This window comes from Solanum stenotomum, unplaced genomic scaffold, assembly GCF_019186545.1.
Source record: "Solanum stenotomum isolate F172 unplaced genomic scaffold, ASM1918654v1 scaffold1503, whole genome shotgun sequence".
NCBI classification, from domain to species: domain Eukaryota; kingdom Viridiplantae; phylum Streptophyta; class Magnoliopsida; order Solanales; family Solanaceae; genus Solanum; species Solanum stenotomum.
In genome coordinates, this window is record NW_026023356.1 from 1 (window position 1) to 809 (window position 809).

General features: G+C 38.4%; 1 protein-coding gene across 1 annotated transcript in view; it reads left to right on the top strand.

Moving 5' to 3' along the window:
• Window positions 1-47: 47 nt before the first annotated feature.
• Window positions 48-809, top strand: part of LOC125850203 (uncharacterized) — a 3,999-nt gene continuing 3,237 nt past the window's right edge. Inside the window, exons 1-2 of the mRNA XM_049530077.1 lie at window positions 48-154; window positions 348-788. Of these exons, the coding sequence (XP_049386034.1) occupies window positions 48-154; window positions 348-788 (548 nt within the window). The remainder of the gene's footprint in view (window positions 155-347; window positions 789-809) is intronic.

Sequence of the window (809 nt, forward strand, 5' to 3'; positions counted from 1 at the left end):
TCACAGAAGGACTCAAAAACTTGTTCATCGAAGAAGTTGAATGCAATATGATTTTGGAGGAATGCACCAAGGCCCCGACCATATGGGATGCTATGCCTGGAGATGCTTTGAACAATTGGACTTGTAACCCGTCCCCGGTTCTCCGGGAATCTTGGTAGATCATTGTATTAGAATTAACAAAACAACATGATTCAAATTGAGGCCTGAATTGTGTTTTTGAATTTGATGTGTTTTGCCTCCATCTTTTGAAAGCTTAAATGCCAAATCTATGTTACCTTTCTTCTGCTTTGAATTTTAAGATTTATCTTTGATTATTTATTTTATTCTATTTCTTCTCTCTCTTTCAGCAAGCAAACTAATAAATCCGTCAATGCCAAGAATGTGACATGTAATGAAACAAGCGCGCAAAACCCGAACAGTGAACAAACTTTCGCAGAATATGAAGAAGATATGCAGCCTGGAGAGTTGACTAAGGAGTTTGAACAATTTGAGAATAAAGAAAAGCCAAATTTGGATGAAACTGAGACGATAAATTTGGGAGATTCAGCAGAATTGGTGAGGGAAACAAGAATTAGTGTCCATTTGACTCCTTCCCAAAGAAAAGACCTCATTGATCTGTTGAGACAATACATAGATGTGTTTGCATGGTCTTATGATGATATGCCGGGTCTAAGCACGGATATTGTTTCACACAGGCTGCCAATTGATCCCTCTTGCCCCCCAGTAAAGCAAAAGCCGAGAAAGATCAAGCTTGATTTGAGTTTAAAGGTTAAGGAAGAAGTCTCCAAGCAATTTGATGCCAATGTCAT